Source organism: Microtus pennsylvanicus, chromosome 7 (genome assembly GCF_037038515.1).
Source record: "Microtus pennsylvanicus isolate mMicPen1 chromosome 7, mMicPen1.hap1, whole genome shotgun sequence".
Taxonomy (NCBI): Eukaryota; Metazoa; Chordata; class Mammalia; order Rodentia; family Cricetidae; genus Microtus; species Microtus pennsylvanicus.
In genome coordinates, this window is record NC_134585.1 from 119,827,359 (window position 1) to 119,843,322 (window position 15,964).

At 55.0% G+C, this 15,964-nt stretch overlaps 1 protein-coding gene across 11 annotated transcripts; it reads right to left on the bottom strand.

The window, feature by feature from the left end:
- Window positions 1-638: 638 nt before the first annotated feature.
- Window positions 639-14,471, bottom strand: Celf3 (CUGBP Elav-like family member 3). Of its 11 annotated transcripts, none has more exons than XM_075978239.1 (14): window positions 14,409-14,471; window positions 13,538-13,853; window positions 12,471-12,553; window positions 7,814-7,862; window positions 7,277-7,405; window positions 7,083-7,162; window positions 6,070-6,213; window positions 5,820-5,961; window positions 5,464-5,613; window positions 4,862-4,927; window positions 4,391-4,543; window positions 3,997-4,140; window positions 3,187-3,323; window positions 639-1,648 (listed from the first exon to the last, which is right to left on the bottom strand). In XM_075978239.1, exons 2-13 carry the CDS (start codon window positions 13,680-13,682, stop codon window positions 3,196-3,198), a joined length of 1,413 nt encoding a protein of 470 aa, XP_075834354.1. In that variant the 5' UTR covers window positions 13,683-13,853; window positions 14,409-14,471; the 3' UTR covers window positions 639-1,648; window positions 3,187-3,195. The 11 variants fall into 11 exon arrangements, 8 of the variants coding, with proteins under 8 accessions (XP_075834354.1, XP_075834356.1, XP_075834359.1 ...); XM_075978241.1 differs by having other exon boundaries at window positions 13,538-13,742; window positions 14,409-14,458; XM_075978244.1 differs by having other exon boundaries at window positions 4,391-4,528; window positions 13,538-13,643; window positions 14,409-14,444.
- Window positions 14,472-15,964: the final 1,493 nt, after the last annotated feature.

The following is a 15,964-nucleotide window of genomic DNA, read 5'->3' on the forward strand; positions in this document are numbered from 1 at the left end:
AAGTCTGTAAGAACCTGGGGAGAGCTGCTGCCTACCAGTGGGCTGTGCCCAGTGAAGGGAGCCCACACCACATGATCCCTTGGTGTGACAAGTGAAAGCATTCTTGGGAAAGAATCAGGAACTGACTCTGAGACCTGCCGGCTGGAGCGCTCTGGCACCCTGTTTGACACTGCTGGTGAGAAGACCGAGGCTGGACAGCTGGACAGCTTCCTCTTTTCTGGCATTGTGACTCTGGGGAAAGGAGCTACCCTTCCAAGCATCTTCCCTGCCTGTTGCTAATTACCTCCTGCCCATAGGGCTGCTGGAGAATAAGGAATGAATGCGAAGGGTCAGCATGGGACCACACGCACACAGCAATGGTAGTGTTAGCCAGCTCCTGGTGTCACTGGAAACAAGACCCCAACCTTCAGAGAGGCCTGCTGACCAGTACACTCCTGCAGGTCCTTCCGCTGTGCTTGACTCTGAACAGCATTCTAGAATCAAGCCCCCAAAGATGAGTGAAGTTATGAGCAAGGCTTGACCATAGCAAGGGCTTGACCTTCCTCAAAGTTCTGTCTCCCTAACCCTAATCTCCTTCCCTCCCTCCCTCCCCCTCCCCAATGTGAACACCCTACTCTCAACCTTCCAAGACTCATATTGGGTGCTTTTAAACTTCTTTCTTTATTTAGACAGAAAAGACCAACTTTTCAAAAGTAAAACTGAATAAATAAGTAAAGCATAGAGTGTCAGAAATTGACTCCCCTTCTCGCCCACTACCATCCCACCCCCACCCGTGTTCTTTTCCCTAAAACTTCTTCCTAAAGAAAATGATCAGGTAATAAACCCCTTTAACCCCTCCCCACACCCTTCCTCCCAAATACCCAATTACCCCCAAAGCAAAGGGAGAAATCAAGAGAGAGAAAAAAAAATCCAAGGGCAACATTGTCTAAACTCCCAGAAAGAGGGTGGCAGCGCCTGGCTGGTTGGGCTGGGTGAGGCCCTGGTGGTCCTGGTACTCACATGGAGGTCAGCAGAGACTGTAAACATTTTAGGGATTCAGGGAAGGTCTTTTCCTCATGAAAGGAGGGTCTCTGTGACTGGCTGGCAGAGAGGCAGCCCTCAGGGCTCCCCCACACCCTCCTTTGAGGGGCTCTTGGGGGAGGCAATGAGTGTTAGGGCTAGGAGCCTGGGATTTGGAGATATCCTACCTCTAGCTGAGGGTGGAGGGAGAAGTGTGAGCCAGCTTCTGAGAAGCCCCTACAGTGGGGAGGAGGCTGGAGTGAGAAAGCTTGGGAGAGCGGATGCCTGGCTGCCCTCAGGGGGGCACAGCTACTCCAGGCCCACTAAGGAGAGACAAGTGCGAATGGTGGGTGCAGAGGCCCGACTCCGGAGCCCTAGCAGAAGGCAGATACCCCTGGGCCTCCAAGCCTATTCCTTGCTTCCTCACAAAGGCCAAAAGGGCACTGGGGAGGAAATAGGCTCTTGGAGCCAGGGAAGCAAAACCATGGCCCTTCAGAGAGGCAAGGTGGTGGGAGTGAGCCAGGTCCTGGACCCTTAGGGCCATGAAGCAGCTTTTGCCCCAGAGTCCAATCAAGGCCCAGGGCAGATGTGCAGAGAAGGCTGGGGCCAGTCATGGGAAGAGAGTGCCCTTCCTCTGGTATCTCCAGACCTGCGAAGAAAGGAAATCTGGGTGACGCACGGGGAAGATGGCTGATACTGGTCATGGGTTCCGGGAAGGGGGCGGGTGGTGGCAGGGAGGGATGACACCTATGATGGGGCTACTTGAGAAAGGCAGGCCATCAGAAAGGCCATGTCCCAACAGAACCATCCGCTCACCTCCCCCATCCCTCCAGCTATGAGGGCATAGAGCAGGGAGAGAGAAATGGGGAAGAAAGGGTGGAACAAAACAGAAGCTGAAGCTATTGGGAAGAAACACCAGACAGAGCTAGAGGTGAGAGCGGCAAAGGAATGAGACAAACAGGCAGGCAGAGATAACTAGAAGGAAGGAAAAGAGGGCGCACGGACAAGACAGACACCTGGAAAGGGGAGCATCCGCAGAGACTGGGGTGACCCAGGAGGGGCTTAGGGATGGAGTGACACCACTCCTAGCCCTAAGGTACTGTTCTCATTCCTTTTTGGAAAGGAACAAAGGAAGCAAGAGAAAAATGCACAGACCACAAACCACAGTCACCAACCACTGTTGACCAAGCACATCCCGCGAGCTGCCCCCGGCCCTGAGCCTGGGCTGGGGGGGCGCTTCCCTCCACAGCCCCTCCCCAGATAACAAACAATTGGCTCCAAAGACAACACGCTCGTTCCATGCAACTTACAGGGGCCCGGAGCAGGGGTCCGGGATGGGGGCTTCAGCCGACAATGGACACGGACCCTGGGCTGGGGGCCCCCAGGGTGGGGGGAGTTAAGCAGCCAGGATTGGGGGGAAAGGGGAGAAACAGAAATGTGGGTATTGTTCTTGGGTTGTGATTTTTTTCAAGGTTTGGTCCAAAGGAGATTAAACAAATCAAAAGTAGCCAGGGTTCACAGCTCTGTGCCCCAAGTCTGAATGACAGCCTCACTGGGGTGGAGGGGCCCTACTCAGTACAAATCCCAGGTAGGTGCTATTCCACTTTCTCCACTAAGCCAAGCCACGCCCACTCCCATCTGTATTGTGTTCTGCCCCAGCGTCCACTGCCCTGGGAAAATCACCTGCAGTTAGGGCAACAGGCAACAGGACCTGAGTGTCCCCACTTCTTGGGAGACAAGGCTTCTGAGCCAAGAGGCTCTGTGACCCTCCAGTTCTCTAAAGCAGCCTCCTGGCCCCCCCAAACCTACTTCACTAATTACATCCAACCCAAAGGAAAACCAGAAAAGAGAAAGACACAGACACACAGACACTGACCAGACAAACAAGACCAGATTCTGTGGAAAACTCTGGGAGCAGACACAGGTGTAGACTTGGCTCTCCCTGGGGTGGTGTGTTTGTGTGCACATGTGCTCACGCATGGGTGTGTATGTGTGTGTGTGCGCGCGCATGCGTGCTTGCAGGAGACACAAATGACTTAGTAGCTGAGGGAGTGGCCCAGATCCCACTTTCTTTTGCTCAGCATCATGGTGGGTCGGTAATGGAAGAAGGGTGGGGGGTTCACTTAAGGGGTCTGGCCCCAGTGTGTGGAGTCTGGAGATGAGGTCACAGGACAAAGCAGCACCCACCTGAAGCCCTTAGTAGGGCCTGTTTGCATCCTTAGGCCGCTTTAGCTGGACTTTGAGGCGCTTCATGCCAATCTGGAAGCCATTCATAGCCTGGATGGCAGCCTGGGCACTGGCCGGATTGTCGAAACTCACAAAGCCTGGGGTGAGAAGGGCATAAGGCCGGCCTGGCTCCATAGCGCTGTCCAGCCGTAGCGCCAGGGCTACTTGTTTGTTTCCCAGCACCACCCTGCTCCCTCCGAGCAACTCTAAAACCTAGAGACCTGCCTGACACACAGGAGGCAGTCAGAGAGAAGTGGTTTATGATAGGTTTAATGAGTAAATCCAGTCCAGCCATTCACAATCTAGGATGTGTTTCCCAGTGTTCTTAGCATGTGTGTGTGTGTGTGTGAACATAGGATCTCATGCTACTACACGTGTGTGTGCATGTGTGCTTACATGTGTGTGATGTGAACATAGGATCTCATGCTACTACGTGTGTGTGATGTGGACATAGGATCTCATGCTACTACACGTGTGTGATGTGGACATAGGATCTTGTGCCATCAGTGTTCTGAGCTACATCTCTAGCCCCAAGGTTGGTTCTTAAGGAGGAAGATGAAACTATGATGTTTTTACAAGAGCCGGGCTTGGGTGGCAACTGTATGGGCTGGTGGGTGTGTTGGAGATGGTTCTTTTGTGGTCTTGTATAATCGGGCTTTCAAATGCTGAGCTCATTGAGACCCTAAATGCCTCCGAATGTGGCAAACTTTGTTCTAAGTTAGAGTTCAAACAAAAATGTCCATGGGGTCTTTTGGATCATCATGTTCTTACCAAAACATTTGCTCTGGTTGGTGGCCCGGTCAACAAAGACTTTGGCTGAGATGACGTGACCAAAAGGGACAAACATCTGGAGGATCTCTGAGTCCGTGAACTCCTGGGGCAGGTGGTAGATGAAGATGTTGCAGCCATCAGGGCCTGGGTGGCAGCAGAGATAGAAGGGATAGCTCAGAGACTGGGAAATGCAGACTGGACCATCAGAGGTGGGGGCGGGCTGCTGCAGAGAGTAGCTGCCGATCCAGGCCCCCGGCAGTGTGGGACCGGGGTCCCCATTCCTTCCATCCTCACACATAAGGCCAGAGCTGAGTTTGGCGCAGAACCATCGGGAGTACCCAAGCCCACAACATGGGTGGTTCACAGCTATCAGGACCCTGCCCCTGGCTGGCACCTTCCCGTTGTTGCTGTTGCTGTTGTTGTTGTTGTTGCTGCTGCTGCTGCTGCTGCTGCTGTTGCTGAGGTGGTGGTGGGGGCTGCTGGGCGACCAGGGCTGGAGGCTGCGGGAACGCAGGTGCAACCAGGCTGTAGGCTGCAGGATAGGCTGCTAGGGTAGTGAAAACAGGAAAAGCAAATGGGGTTCCCCGACCTCTCACAGCCAGCCTTGTCTCCCTCTCCAGCCCAGTCCAGTGGACTCCACAGGACTGAGCGTGTCAGGGAAGGGGCTTCCTCGAATCAACTCTCGGGGTGCTTCCTCAAGCATCCACTCTCACAGGCATAGCTTGTCAGGAAAGCCTGAGGGCGTGGTTGGCAGAGAGCATCGAAGGAGGCTTAGGAAGGAGGCTTAGGTGTATAGTTTCTAGGTCTGCTTTCCTCACGCCGTCCCCCCCGCTGCGCATGCGCAGACCCAGGCTCGCATCCTCACCTGTGTAGTGCTGCATTCCCGCATAGGCTTGCTGGAGAGGGTCCACGGGGGCAGCAGGGCTCTGAGCTGAAGGGAGCACCACAAGCCATGAGTGGGTCTGGGATGGGACATGATGGGAACCCCACCAGCGTCCCTCTCAGCCAACAGAGCCTCGTGGGGTAGGGGTGAGGGGTGAGATGAGAAGGGGAGATGCTTATGGCAGTAGGAAAAGGGAAAGAGCCCAGTGTCCGCAGACAGGTCTATGACTGACTACGGCCAAATCGCTCTACCTCTCAGTCTCAGCTGCCCTAGCCAAGAACGCGAAGAATGCCAGGTAGAGTAGCACATGGTATTAATCCCAGTACTTGGAAGGCAGAGGCAGGCGGATCTTTGTGAGTTCCAAGCTAGTCTAGCCTACATAATGAGTTCTGGGAAAGCCTGGCCACACAGAGAGACCCTGTCTCAAAAACACTAAGAACCCAAGGGGCACTCCTGCCCAGGAAGAGAGCAAGAAAAGCACCTTAAGCCCTGAGGTTGGAGAGGGAAGGTGTGTCATGGCTGCCAGCATGGGAATGGTGGCCAGGATGGCTGATGGAGCAAGGTGGGCAGGCAAAGAGCCGCACCTGGGTAAGGGTGAACCCCGTTGGGATACAGAGCATCAGGGGCGGGCTGCCCTGCGGGCTGGGTGGGCACCGGGCTGTAGCCGTTGACGCCCAAGGCAGCAGGGATGGCAGAGACAGGCGTGGCAGCAATGGCAGGAGGGGTGCTGGTTCCTAGGAAGGAGAAAATGATAGCGACAGAGCAGAGACAGGCACACAGATGCAGAGAACGAGCTGGCACACTGGGGGCAGGGTGGAGCAAGCGGCCCTTCTCTGACCCCAGCACCTCTTGGACCTGGCGGCTTCCCCCGCTCACAGCCACCATGCTATGTGCCCGGCTGTGTTTCTCCCTAGCCCTAGCTGCTCAGCATAGGCCTTACCTGAGGATGGAGTGATAGGGGTGGCGATGAGGCCATTGCCATTGATGGCAGCCATGTGCTGCATCTGTACGGCAGCCATGGTGGCCATAGGGCTGAGGTAGGCACTGTGAGCTGCTACCAGCGCTGCCTGCTGCTGCATCAGCTGTGGGATGGGGAGAGGAGAGTAGGGCCAGGCCCCCTGGCACTGCTGTCCACCTCCCTCCCGAGCCCTGCTTCGGTGTTTTGGGGATGGAGGGGGGGGCGTGCTTACGGCCTGGGTGTAGGCGCTGTAGGCTCCAAACTGGAGGGCAATAGGGCTGAACATGCCCAGTTGGGTAGCCACCTGCTGCATTCGGCGGAGACCTCGCTCCTTCTCTGTGTCGGCAAACTTTACCACCAGGCTGGATGAGGCACCCTGGGCATGGGCCCATGTGTCACAGGCAGAGTCAACGGCTGCTCCCTAGGGCCTCAGCACCTGGTCGTAGGCCTCTTTGGGAGCACAGCCGTCACAATGCCCAGTCCAAATGGGATCCTAATCCCACCGTCTCCCTGCACTGGGTTTGTAAAAGGCTAGATAGAATTGAGGAGTGTAAAGTTAAATGCTCAGACTGGACGGGTCTGTGGGGATGGAGAGGACAGCGCCCACAGTGGATTAGCTGTGGGGAGTGTTAGTCAGCCAGCTGTGTCATCTCCCTGCCGAGACTCCAGCCCCACACCCCAGGTCTCATGGAGCTCGGTGATGCCTCTCCACACTTTCATGCTAGCCTGAGCCAAATCGAATTTCAATTGGGATGTTTGCAAGGATTGTCACAGAGTCCTAGACTCTCTGAGCTGAAGGGCCCAGGGTTCAGTTCTATCAGATGCTGAGTCCTCTTCCTGTCTGATGCCCACCCTGCCTCTGCTAGAGAGCCTTGAGTTGTGGGAAGCCCCACATCTTTTGGAAGCACCTAGTTAGGTTCCGGCTAGCACTCAAGTGACCCAAGGCTAACATTCAGGAGCAGCAGTATCAGTGTGTGCTGGGCAGGTGGGGCCCCTCAGCAAGGCTGACACCCCAGGGAGTGAGGTGGGGGGCAGGGGAGGGTAGAGAAGAGATGGGAAATAAAACTGAGAAACAGAGGAGGCTGGAGGAGACTAAGAGAATTTGGACTGGAGATGAGTAGGTATAGGAGGTAATATTTAATTCATTGATTCTTTTGCAAAAACTTAAAAATAATAAACAGAAGTCCTATCTTAAATAGAATTTTGCTCTATGCTAGGGCCTGGTGGGTGGGGAGTGGGGCTCACCGGCAGGGTCCGGCTACTGTGAAGGGTGTTGATGGCTGCCTGGGCCTCGGCATGAGTCTGGAACTTCACGAAGGCACAGCCTGGGGTGAACGAACATTGGGGTGAAGAAGAGGGTAAATGCCTACCTCTGGGCGTACCTCACGTGAGGGCGTCCTCTGGGGTTCCGTGGACAAGGGGAGCCGTGGGAGGGCTACCTTTGCTGGTCCCATCTGGCCCCCGAAGCACAGTGCACTCGTCTATGGTCCCAAATGGTTCAAACATCTTCCGGACGTCCTCATCTGTCTGCTGCTTTCCTAGCATCCCCACAAAGAGCTTCCGGTCTTCTGGGGGCGGGGCATGGGAGGGGAGTAATGTTCAGACCCCCTGACCACTCTCCCAGCCTTTCACCTTCTATGTGTACCTGTTGCTCCTAACAAGACTTCCCCTGTCTTGGGGGACAATATCTCTAGGTGTAAAAGAGTGATAGCTGAAAATTAGGATTTAGTAATGAGCAGTACTCTCATCTCAGGTCAAGAAAGAAGGACTTGAACCTTGGCCTCATTTTTGTCATCTTTGCGAAGGGGTCAGATTTCACCTACTACCACACACTCGCCCATCCCTTAACCCCAGCCTGAGACAATTCTCCAGTACCATCAGCCTTCCTTCCTTAGGAAGGGCCACCCTTCATCTCTCTCAAACCCTGGGCCTGGGGGTAAGAGGAAAGGGGCTGAATCCAAAGTTGTAGAACCTACCTCCTCGACTCTCGCTGTCGGCCGGCTTGACCTGGATCGGCCTGTTCATCTATCGGAGAGAAAAGAAGGAAGCTGGCAGGACCTCCTTGGAACATCCAAGAGCCCTCCCCAGCTGAGATGGCCAGAGACTGACAGGAACAAAGTTGCCTCAGCCCTCTAAGATGATGGGAAGGAAAGGGCAGGGCTTGTCTAGGATTCAGACCTAAAAGGATTAAAGGTACTGAAGAGAGGGGATGTGTTGGAAGATGCTCATGGGGCGCAGCTCTGGGCTCAGGTTGGCCTCAGAAGGCCTGGGCCACCACCCATAGGTGTTGCTCTCTTAGGTGAGAAATACCGGTCCATAGGACCCAGCTCTGAAGTCAGAGCTCAGCCAAGGGCCTGGTCAACCAGAGCTGCCCCCATCTGCAAAGTGGAGCAGACAGGGGCTATCCCATGGAGAACCCCCAAGGAAGGATGAGGGAGACCCCCACAGAGGCCTAGAATTCCTTCTAACCACTGGAGGTGTGTCTGCCTCTCTTTCTGCTCCCCTACACCCCTTGACCCCAGGGGGAAGGCACTCGGGCAGCACAAAGGGAGCAGATGCCCAGTCTCCGTGGCAACGGGAGAATGCGCACCATGGCAACCGCCCACTCAGCCTGATTTATCCGTCCCCGTCGCCCTGGCGACCGTGGTGATGTCATCACTTCTGCTTCTCCACACACACCCAAAGAAGGACTGGAGGGGGGGTGGGAACAGGGTATGCTGGGGGTGGAGGATTGGGGAGGAGCTGGAAGGTGGGGGAGGGGCCCAGGAAAGCTTCCTGGTCCTGGAGGGAGGGAGGTGAGTGGAGTGAGCCCTGCAGGGGCCACACTGCTCGGTCTCCTGCTTTCTCCTCCAGAACCAATCCATGGTCCGAAGAGCTGAGAAAGCGCTGACGGAGGAGGCTCTGTGCTCCCTTTAATCTTCCCTGGCTCCCTGGTACCCCAGAGCGCTACCTTCTCCCCGACACCCACAGTACCACCCTTTGTTCAGTGCGGGCATAAAAATTCCTACTTCTATTCCCCGTGTCTTGTTTGGTGAGTGGACTTGGGAAACTCTCACAGGTTGATTTCCTTAACCAAGATGGTGAGCGTGGTAGCTGCTGGGAAGCGAAAGCGTTCAGGATTTAGCGCTGAATTTCTGTCACTAGTGAGGACTTTGACTGCTAGGGTCATACCCGGTACCCTCACTCATGTGGTGGTGGGACAGTCTTAACTCCAGAGACTGACAGTCTGCTAAGAGTGAGGCTAAGGGTAGGCTAATGAAAATCATTTAACGAGGAGACCTAGATCCTAGGAGGCTTGCCTTTCGCTAGGAGCCATGGCTAAGTCATTTCTCTCCCCTGGGCTTCAACTTCCTCAAGAAGACAGACCAGGCATTCTGTAGCCAGGTGCTCCTTACCTTTGGTCCTCTAGCGTTTGGAGACCTTGAGTGATTGGAATTAACAAGGAGAAATACAAAAATACAGCTCCTGGCCGGACTCTGACAGCCAGGTGTTCAGATCAAACCTAGGACTCATCTTCAATGATATTCCTGCCCCAGCCTCCCTCCCCCAAATCTCTGGGTCTATGAGCAGCTGGTGGGGGGTGGGAGGGTCACAGTCTCATAAATCCTCCTGCCAATCTGCCCTCCCCCCCAGATTTTACCTCCTACCAATCTGGGATTATCCCATCTGAGACTCAATCTCCTCAGGAGAGAGAGAGAGAGAGAGAGAGAGAGAGAGAGAGAGAGAGAGAGAGAGAGAGAGAGAGAGCGCATATAGGGGAGGTCTGTGGGCTAGAGACTTATGGTCAGTTACCTCTTCTGTACTGTAACCAAAACAGGAGATTCTCTCCCAGGCCCCACAGCAGCTACTTCACATCCCCCCTCAAGATGTGGAGACAGTCCAGTCAGGGCCACAGCATGGACATTCTTATGATAGGCACTAGGCCCTTTCCGACAAGTCTCCAGGGAAGTTGCTGCTCTCTCAGAGATTGAGAACCTGGGAGAGGAATGATGTCGTGCCTGCCCAGGCTTCCAGCACGGAAATAGCACGTCAGTAAATACCCATGGCTGGCGTCCATCCTCGCAGAGATTACCGCGCAGACCACAGTGTGGACAATCCCCCCACAACACCCTCACAGAGCACTCCCAATGCACATTCCCAGTCCCACTCCTTCCTGGCCTGGCACTTCCTGTGGGAAGCTCAGTTTTGTTAGCTTGCCTGGGCACACCTGCCCCCTCCCCTGAGTCCAGCTGCGCTGTGTTTACTCGGCAACCAGGCAGGCGTCTTTCCCTAGTTACCACCCACCAGGTGATAAGCCCTCCCAAGGGCCTCCCAAAGAAAAAGGGGCTATTGACACTCCAGCCAAGGTGCTCTGAGCTGCTTTCCCTAACAGAAGCACTGTTCAGTCCATCCCTCTCATAAACAGTCAAGTTCCCACCTCCAAAAAGAGCTCGCTCTTCCTCAAAATCTAATTGTCTTGAGAGTGCAGACCAGGAGCCCTGCCACTCTGGGCTCCACAGTTCCTGGTGCCCCAAAGCCCACCCTCCCGGCCTCAAGCTGATGGGGATGCCTACATCTCCAGAGTGGGAGTTTGATCCAGAACCGACAGGAAAGAATCAGCCAGGCAGAGGCAACCTACAAGCAACTTCCAAGAGGCCACACCCTGCTCAGAATGGATCCAGAAACCTGGGACAGAGCCACCCTGGGAACTCTTCCTGGAGAGAAGAGAGAACAGGACTCAGCAGCCACAGACCTGCCTGAAACATCTCAATATGGTAGTGCCTTCTAGATTCTGGGCGACGAAGACGGGGAGCAGGAAGCAGGTTAAAGTGTCCTCGTTAAAATAGACTTTGCAGGAGGACTTGGAGACAGGAACAAAAAGTTACTAACAGAACTGTGTATTGTCTGACACCATGTACACACACACACACACACACACCCTGATGGGGCAAATGGCAGGATGACTTTTCTCCAGGTGTCTGTTCCCTTGACTGCGCCATGGCAGCTTTCTCAACCCCTTAGCATGTGATTCTCCTGGAAGAACGGAACCCCTCATTTCCTATTAGAAACTCTATCAGTCCCTCTGGATTCTGTCAACTGTGGCAAAGGCCACCGTGGGAACTTCGTGTCACCTGGGAGGTCTGGAGCAAAGCGAGAGGAGCATTCTTGGCAGGGGCCTTCACCCACTCCCATGCCCAGCCCACTGTGATTTCAGGAAAGGCAGGGGGTGTCTTATCCAAGACAGAGTTTTGCTTGAGCTTCAGAGGCAATGGGAGGGGACCAGATACAGGGGAGCTATCCCTAGCTGGTACTCTGCCTTTGGGGCGCCTGCCTGGCCCAAACTGTGTCATTCATCCAAGTCCCTTCTCTGGCCTTTTTTGGTCTCCTTCCGCGACCCTCCAGTTCCTGCAGGAGCTCTGAAATGAGGAACAGGAAACTCACAGCAGTGAAGATAAAAACTGATTTGTGGGGGCCCTCCAGAGAGGAAAAGAAGGGAAAGTTGGAACTCAGCAGTTCGCATGTACCCCTCACCTGGCCTTTAAGGTGCTCATTTGCGCATGCGTATGAACATGCTCTCTCTCTCTCTCTCTCTCTCTCTCTCTCTCTCTCTCTCTCTCTCGATCCCTTGGCCTGCTGGCTAGCATGCACCTAGCATGAACCGACCCTCCACTCTGGGCAGTGGCAGTTCCTGTTGGTTGGGATAAAATGGTGGGGAGGGCTAGAGGGGACCTCCAGAGAGTTTGAAGTCGGGGGAGGTATAAGTAGTTCTATTTTCTATATCCCCACCCCATCTGTTTTGTTTCCTTTCAGGATGGTCAGTCAGTACCATGTTCTGTCCCACGTGGGGAAGGCGTGGAGGCTAGGACAGATATGTCTCCAACCCCCAGACAGTGCTGAGCCAAGGTTTGCCGTGGGCAATGAGGCTTCAGGAAAGGCTACCTGTTACAATCTGAGAGCCAAGAGAAGCAAAGAGACGGGCAAAGGGGCTTGGGGAGGAGGGGAAGCTTCTAGAGGTTACCAGCCCAGGCTGGTAGGAGGCTGGCTCAAGAGACAAAGAAATGTAACTTTGCAAGAAGGAAGCCACCTCAGAGTCACCTCTGCTTCCCCGTCCTCCCGGGGCACTTGGTCTTTCAAGCTCAAGGCAGCTCTCCCCTTGCCTGCTGTCCCCAAACTCATGTCCGGCCTCAGACCCTGCTCCACTTTGATGCCCTGTGGCTCTGTTTGGATTTCTTCCTGGGAGACAGGAAGGGAGCCTGCGTGGTCTCAGAAGCCCAGCTGCCTGTTCTCAGGGAAGCACCCCTCCCCCCTCTCACAGCCACCCAGCCTGCCTTATCCAGTACCACAAAAGAGTGCCTGGGCATCTCGCGCTCCCTCTGACACAGGTGTCCAGTCTACTGTGCATGCCTCCCATTCAGCTAGGTCCTCCCTCTAGCGTGAGGAGTGGGGGAGGGGCGGCAGGCACCCCTCAGAAAAGGTCCCATCTACTCCAGGAATCCTTCTTTTCCACACATCTACAGAAGGAAAGGATGCTAGGAGGGTTCCCCACTGAGGACAAGAGGTGGAAAACAGCTCAGTGTCCTGGGAGGGCTGTGGGTCCCCTGCCACTCCTGAGACTCTTCTCAGCCCCCTGACCCTGCAGAGCGCAGAACTCACCCCTGGGAGAGTCTTCTGTTCGTGCAGGGCACTCTGGGCCTTCAGGGCTGAATCGCGGGCACAGTATGTCAGGAAGGCACATCCTGAGGAGACACAGGTGGAGAGGCAGGGTTGGGGTGAGTCCCCAGTTTCCCCTTCCTAGGGTTTCCCCAGGAGACTGAGGATGGGGAAGGCGTTTCCCCTTCTTGCCATCTCTGCCGGCTGGGTTGGGGAGGCATCCCAGAGGGATAAAAATTATACCCTTTTTCTGGAGCAGAGAGACGGGACTGGGACAGGAAGAGCTGTGATTTCCAAACAGGTAGGGCAATGTGGGGCTCTCTCTCTCTCTTCCCCTCCCCCTTTCTCCTCCTCTTTCCTCTCTCTCCCCTTCTTCCCTCCATCTTGGTCATCATCACCCTCTCCTCTTCCATTTCCCCTACTTCTCAGGTCTCCTAGACTCCACCAGAGGCAGGTGCAGGCTGTGCATGGAAAAGGAAGAGGAAAAGCAGCAGCCGGAAGTGGTTTTTCCTGAGCCCAGAGAGCGGGGAGGTGGTGTGGCCCTGGTTCCCAGCATATCTGGAGCTCTCCAAGTGCTGATCCCAGGCCAGCCCCGTTTAGCAGTGCAGCTCTTGGAGAGCCCTGAGGAGCATTTTCCTAGTAATTTCCGAAGTCCTACAAACCTTATCCAGTCTCTCTTCCCCACGTCCCTCTCCTCTGCTCGTCACTTTCGTCCTGGGCTGCCCTGGCTTGGCTATACCCTACTCTTTCTAGGTTGAACACCTGGCCGGCCGTTCCAACATCATCTGGGGCTACTCACATTGTCAATATTGGTCCTCTCTCTTCAAACTTGTCCCTCTGGTCCTTCTGGAGTTTCTCCCATGCCATCAGCACCCTTCTCCATCTCTAAGTACAGTTCTCCTTAGTTTTCCACCCCAAAGTCCCTGTCACTCAACTGAGTTCTCATTCAACTCCTCCATCCAGTCCCCAGCCCCTGAACTCTGCTTCCAAATCATTCCTTCCCAGCCATTCCATCCCTCAGGTTTCCTCCATCCTTGCTGCCTCCTCTTCAGCCTGGCCTGACCCCTCACCCTTGTGCAGCCCGGTGTACTTGTCCTTGATGACAGTCAGCTCGAAGATCCGACCAAACTGCTCGAAGATGGGCTTCAGGTCCTTTTCCTCCAGATGCCTCGGGATCTGCCCCACAAACAGCTTGATGGCATCCGGCTCCTTCATTGGGGCGGCCCAGGAGGAGGGGCCAGGGGGGAGCAGGGAGAGGCCCAAAGACAAGGGAAGCTGCCCAACAAGGAGGCAGGTGGTGGGGCCCAGGGGCCCAGCAGGGCCGGCTTTCCCTTTGGCCCCCAACCACAGTGCTGATCAGAGGAGGGCTCTTCACACAAAGGAGGCCTGGGGAGTTGAGGGCTAGGGGTCAGGGGTCTAGGCAGATACTGTCAGGCCACCAGGGGGCATAGCCCAAACAAATGATCTCCCTCCCAGAGATCTGGCAAATATCCCAGGATGGGGGTCAGGGCAGCTAAGCCCTGGGGTGTTTGGGTGGTAACAGGAGCGCTGGAGCGCAGAGGGCGGGAGTAAAGGCACAAATGCCACAAGAGAGGAGGAAAGAGTAAGAGGAGGGCGATGGGAAGGAGGCTGAGAGGCTAGGGGCCTGATATGGTTGCCAGCGGCGTCATAAGGGGTCCCTGCTCCTGATGTGGGGGAGGTGACTCTCTCGTTGGCTTCCTAGGGAGGACACCTCCCTTGTGGCTGATCCTTCTGCTGGGTCCGAAGATCCCTGATGCCAAATACTTGATCTCTGATGGCGGCAGGGTTCCGGGGGTCCCTTCTGCCCTGCCCCCTTCAGGTTCTCCCTCGACCCCCCTCCCACCCCCACCCTGGATGGTCCCCCAGCCTGGACCGCTGCCGGCTACTTCCGACTCTAGGGCTGCCTTCTTTCCCGGTCACCTGGGTCCCGGAGCTCTGCTCTCCGGCCGCGCTCTCCTCAACAAAAACCTCCCCCCGCTCCACACCCCCCTCCCCACTCCCACCTCCTTTCCCCTGACATCAGTGATGTCAGTCTCAGGGGTAGAATACAAATTCTCTACTCTGGAGAGAGACGCACAACCCAGGCAAGAGCCACTCCCTCTTTTTATCTCTATCCTCCCTGACTCCCTTTCCACCCTAGAAGAGCAGCTGATCTTGTTAACAACCCTTCCCCCATTTTACTCCCCAATCAGGAATTGGGCAATACACTACGATGGAGAATTTATAGAGGAGCCCTAAGGTGGGGTCCATTGTTCCGGGGGCTGGAGCTGTCCCCGGTGCTGGAAGAGGAAGAGAAGACCCAGGGGATGGAAGCTGGGGGTGGGGAGTAGAGGGGAGTCTGGTGTTTGGGGAGCCTGAGAATGAGGAATCAAGGAAGAGAAAAGGGAGAGAACAGGCAGCAGGTTGAGGGCAGAAAGGGAGGTGGAGATGAAGAAGCAGTCACAGGGTTGGGGGAAAAGAGCAAAAGTGAGGCAGAGGGGAAAATGCAAAGGGTGTGGGGAAAGAGAGCTAGTGGAAGTGAGTGCAGAAAGAGGGCTGCATAATTTTCCCCGAAAAGAAAGCAAGGGGAACTATAGCAGTCTGGCATTTGGAGACACCCCCTTGCTTCTCTCTGGGGGGTTTGTGTGTATAAGTGTATGGGCAGGGAGCCCAGCTGCTGGCAGCCCTCACTTGGAAGAAGTCTCTTGAAGACCAAGATTCCCTTTAATTCGGCATCCTACTGCTCGGAGTCTAGTGTGGTGTCTTGCTCATACATAGTAGGTGCTTAACAAACACTTCATGCAAAGAACCTGTGACGTGGAGAGTCCTGATTCCTTCTATGGGAACACGCACAGCTGCCAGGCTCCCTTGGGGGCCAATACCCAGTTACTCCTTCCTTCGCTTGGTGGCAGATGAGAGGAGCCAAAAAACGTATTTAGGGACCATTATTCCCCTCCGCCCCCAAAAGAAACCAATTATACTTCAAAACCTGATCATGTGTTCCATGATCCAGAGAAAGGTTGGCCCTCTCTGTTCAAGCACGGTGCCTGCTCAGTGCAGGGTGGGTCTGGGGACATCAGCTCTCAGTGGTAGCGGTCCAGGCTCACCATCCCCACTTCACTGGCAGCTTCTGTAGACCTCCCTGCTTCCTGCTCTTCTTACTCCATTCCTCTACCCAGGGTGGAGCTGATGTCTCTAGAGTGCTGTGGGTGTCTCTGAGACTCCCAGATGCACCCCGGAGGCTTCCGTTCCTGAGTTATCACAGCAAGCAGATTCTTCTTCTGAATCTGAAATAGCAGAACCGTGTCTTAGGCATTGTTCCAAACGTGTAAGGTTCCTAACTTGTTAAACACACCATCCTATATGATATGGATGAAGAAACCAAGGCACAGAGTGGTTGAATAACTTGCCCAAAGTCACACAGCTGGTGTGGGTAGGCTGGGTCCCACACCCAGAATTCCATGTGGGAATGCGGTGATGTGAACCTGGCTGGCTGT